Source organism: Montipora capricornis, chromosome 4 (genome assembly GCF_036669925.1).
Source record: "Montipora capricornis isolate CH-2021 chromosome 4, ASM3666992v2, whole genome shotgun sequence".
NCBI lineage: Eukaryota > Metazoa > Cnidaria > Anthozoa > Scleractinia > Acroporidae > Montipora > Montipora capricornis.
The window spans coordinates 12670147-12675114 of NC_090886.1; the positions used below are offsets into that span (position 1 = coordinate 12670147).

Below are 4968 nucleotides of genomic sequence, written 5' to 3' on the forward strand. Positions count from 1 at the left end.
ATTGCGTGCGTGAAAACAAGAAACCCAATCGTGTCAAATTACCATACGCAACAACATAAATTTCAGGATCAAACCCTTTCCTAAAGAACCTTTTCCTTGAATAATGAAGCGCAAAATAGGCAACAAGCTTATTTTCAAATAATTCTTGGCTGTCACATTTCCGAGTGTTTTTTTTTTACCTGAAGACTGTGCAGAGTTGAGCACAAAATGAAGAATTAGGGAAATTTCCAATTGTTACCGGAAGACTGATCCACTTAAGGTGTTCGATTCTTTCTGTCTTTGTTGAACCCATAAATTACCAGAGAAGTTTCCATTCGGTTTCAGTGTTGCACATAACACCACACGTGGTAAAATATTAGAAATACAGCTCACTTTGATTACGGCTCGACGGGCGAAACATTGGTGTCAAAGTCGATTACTCGTCTCTTTTAAGATTCCAGATTTTTATCTTTCAACACCTGTCTTGTTTATCCAATTGACGTTCCATTCTTGAGCTCCATAAAGGTAAATTTTGTTTAAAGATCCACCAAAACACCATTTGCGTTTCAATGACTTCGACGCCATTGCAGGTCTATTAAATATTCTACTGTGTCCACCAGAGAAATGTACGCATTTCTACTACCTCCTGAAACCTACCAAACTACGCGCAGAACTCTATGCACAAAGACAAAACTTAGATGTGTGATAAATTGATGAGTGATAAATTGATGAGTGATAAATTGGTCTAAGTTAAATTTAACTCGTTTTCCGACAGGATTGCCATATGGCAACCGAGTAATTAGGTTATTGTACTGACTGGGCAATCCCTAGCTGCATATCAAATTAGATTATTGTAATGTGATTGGGTAAAAACACAATTTCCTCCCTGTCTCAGTCCGTTTGTTTGTTTTTAAGTCGAAATGTAAATAAGAAAATCTTATTTAAAGAACGCCTTTCAGCAATCAAGGTAAGGCACTCAAACTTTGGCACCATGCTGTAAGAAGAAATACAATACGTTTTGACATTGCCACGGTTTCGGTGTCGTTTTAAATTTTGAAAGCACAAAAAAACGGGAAGCTGTTATCAAAGAAATGAAACGCGGAATTCTATGTGACCAAAGTTTCATCGCAAAAAAGTGGCACTGATTTTTCGGCTTACTCGGGTTTTTGATTTGTGGTCAGTTGATCACGGTTTTATCAGTATTACTCTTACAAGATAACTTTTTTCCGCTGCTTACATAAGAAAGATTACGACACTTTGGGATTAAATTGGAACAATGGACAAAACTACTCATCTCTTTGGGGGATTTGCTTAAGCTCTGGCAGTGAAAGGACTTTGACGCGTAGTGGTGAGTCCGTATCAACGATGGACGCTGGCTCTGGGTGCTTTCAAACGATCGCAAAACACCTGCAAAATTTTTCAAGCCTACAGGTGCCATAAATCGGGCTTTAATTGTTATTCTTCGCAAACTGAAGTTAATGAAGTCACTTTTGTAAAGAGACCCTACTCTTGTGGGAAACATCTCTTCGAACGGAAGGTGCAGTACTAGGTTTCGCCGTGGGCGATAATTTCTAATATTTGACCGTGCATCTACTTCATGTGGATAACTACAAATACACAAAAGAAAAGGCATACATATAAGAATTCATATACAGATTTTCCAGTTACTAAGATGTCTCTTTCCATGTTTTACGAAGGGTATCTCTTGACGCCCAACGCCGCTTTGGCGGTTATCTTTATCATTTTCGGGTTTTATACCGTTGTTGGTAATGTTCTGGTCTGTGTTGTGTATATTCTTGACCCTGGCAAAAAGCTACGGCGAGTGTCAAACTCGTATTTTGTCATCAACTTAGCTGTGGCCGACATTCTGGTTGGAATCACAGTGGAACCCATTAACGCTGCAAGTTTTTGGTCCAATAACACAGACGTTCTGTTTAGCTATTACATTTTCGCTGTGCTATCGTGCGTTTGTTCGATCGTGAGCATCTCCGCTCTGATGGTAGATCGTTTTCTCGCTGTGTGTCGACCTTTCCAATATCGATCACTGGTCAAACTACACCGCGTTCGCACCGCAATTCTAATTATCTGGCTGTTCTCGATCCACTTCTCAATTCTGCCTTTGTTGGGTTGGCGAAGCGCAAGTTTCCAAGTTTACCTCAATGGTTTGGGTGTCCTATTCCCAGCGGCTATAATGTTTTTGTCCTACTATGGTTTGCGTCGCTCTTTGCGAGGGGAAATTGCCAATTTGCAAAACTTGGCCGCGGATAGAACACAAGCAGCACATGTTCGGAACATGGTTACGCGCGAACGGAGGGTCTCTACCACAGTTTTCATTATGCTACTGATGTTTCTTGTTTCCTGGTGTCCTGCAGTCATTCTTGACTTTGTCATGGTATTTTGCGAAAAGTGTCGCTCAGATACGCTGCTCCTCGCACGAGACGTAACGTTAACTATTGCGTTTTTCTCGTCTGGAATTAACCCCGGTCTTTATGCATGGCGGATTAAGAGATTCAGACAAGGACTTATGCTTCTGTTTCAGCGCGGTTTGAAAGCAAACCCGAAAATTGTTCAAGTTGCGCCTTTGCGCAATGAAAGAATCATAATTGCTGCTAAGTATGAATGACGCTATTATATTGTATATGTGGAGTACCTATAGACGTGCAGCTGTACATAAACACGCATTTTTCCAATTCGAGGTCACGAAGTGTTTACTTGAAGATCTTCGGTCAGTTAATTATTTGGTTCAAACATGTACACGGATAGTCTGTTTTGATGGACAAGATTGAAGATAAGAATTATATTTATAAGGCTGGGAGAAAATGAAAGCATATTAATGCAAAATACAAACCAAGGCTTAATAAAAAATAAATTAAATGTAAACCAAGTAAAAATGATATTAGTCGTCTTCTGTCTGTCAAGCAAACTATTATTTATTTTGCTTTTGTTTTTTCTTTCTTTTATGATTCCCCGTGAGAAATGCTATACAGATTGCAACGACATGTCACTAAGGGAGAAAAGAACGAACTAAATATTTATTCAAGTACAAGGAAAGGTTACGTTTATACAAAGGTAACCTTTATTATATATTCGAAAAGTATTTCCTTAATGTTTTGTCGATTAGTAACCTTTGTCAATCAGTGGATATTGAAGTGTTTTAAAAATTAATGGTTCACTCTATCATATCTTAACTACATGCTCAATATTTCAATATACGCTGAATTCAATCAAGAATTTCTGTAAAAATACGGTATTTTTTCGCCGGCAGTTATAAATCGTAAAGTGAATTAACACACTTATAACATTGTCCTTAAAGATTCACTCAAGTGTTAATACTAAGACTGAAAAATGAATGTGATCAGAAAATTCATCAATGAGGGTGGTAAAGGGCGGGTCTTTATTACGTTTCACGGAAAATTAAATTTGCCGTTCAAATTTCACATCGCCATTTTACGTTTCACGAGAAAAAGAACGTTTTACATATACAAATTTTCAAGTGACGTTTGTTAACTGCTACAGCCATCTGCCATAAAGAAACTCATCAGAACTGTTACATTGGGAAGAGTCTCGAGACGATTTCCGAGATAGTTTTTGCCGTGTTGATTGACCAACAAAGCTGCTAAGGCTAGCGAGGCCACGTGTCGAAGGCCGGCGTTTCAGTGATCGAATCATGCAATCCAGATACAGTTGTTGTACCTTGCTCTACCGAGTTATATTTACACTTTCTGTTGTTATACTTTCTCGGGTTTCTACTCCCACAAAAAAAAAACAACAAAACAAACAAACAAACAAAAACATGAAACAAAATCACGTCACAGTTCACGGAGAATTAAACACCCGATTCTCATTTCACGGATAAGAATTCTCAAAAAACACTGCTCACGGTAATTGACAAGTCACGTTTCACGAGGAAAAAAGACCATTTCACATTTCACTGAAAACAAAAAGGGCAATTATACCCTTTACGACCCTCATCAATTTGTCATCGACGAAATTAGAAGTCATGATAACATATTATTTAAGTTATAAAACTACAGCATTAAAATTATTTCATATTTACTTCTACGTACTGAGCATTGGAACTTTGTTTACCCTCATAAACTAGTTAGTTATTTCTTTACAATTGCTTCATGGCAACTTGTAGACCGAGGATGATATCACACGATGGCGAGAAGATATGAATTCAAATTTATGTTTGAGGCGGGAATCCAACCTCGTTCCCAGGGAACCATAACCCTGGAAACGAGATTGACGGGAATCATGACGTCGTTTCTCAACATCACACTCGGTTCCTGGATGTAGTGGTCGCATTGGTTCTATAGTTCCCGGTAAAACACTACCGTCCATAAAATAAGTATCATTGTTGTTTTGAACTCAACTACACACCAAATCGATAAGGTTTCACGGTTTACACGACAGATGAAACCGGATCGTCTTGAAAACGCTCCACTTTTGGCAGCGGTTTCAAATCGACACGATTTCGTCAACAGTTTCGATCGGGGTCGTGTAAACAAAAGGCGTAACCGCATCCAAAACGATGCGGTTACAATTGAAACCGCGTTCGTGTAAACGCTGCCTCAGTCTGCGGTTAAAAAATTCTGATCACGTGATAGCATTTTTGTGGCTCTTCGGTTTCGGTCTCGTGACAGTAGGGAGCTTAGGCATGCGCGTTTTTAAGACGTGGACGGCAAGCGGAAGAGAACATTTTGCGTGCCAGGGCAGTGGTGTCTCCCAGGTTTTTATACTAATCATCTCTAATGGAGAAAATATACTTAGGAATATAAACGTGGTTGTGTGACGACAGGTTAAAAGGGGAAAAGGCTGACTTCCGGTTGCCGTCCGCGTCTCAAAAATGCGCATGCTTAAGCTCCCTGATGTTTTTCTGTTGCTCTCCCCAAAGAGAAAAGCGCGAAACGATGTGGACGGCGAGTAAAACCGGCCGAAGCTATTACGGGTACCCCTGGAAAAGCCTTGTCCGAGGAAATAAGAAGC

At 39.5% G+C, this 4968-nt stretch overlaps 1 protein-coding gene across 1 annotated transcript; it reads left to right on the plus strand.

The window, feature by feature from the left end:
• The first annotated feature begins 996 nt into the window (after positions 1 to 996).
• LOC138044470 (adenosine receptor A3-like) lies at positions 997 to 3929 on the plus strand. The gene has a single exon (XM_068890976.1). The coding sequence runs from the start codon at positions 1577 to 1579 to the stop codon at positions 2600 to 2602; it is 1026 nt and encodes a 341-aa protein (XP_068747077.1). The 5' UTR covers positions 997 to 1576; the 3' UTR covers positions 2603 to 3929.
• Positions 3930 to 4968: the final 1039 nt, after the last annotated feature.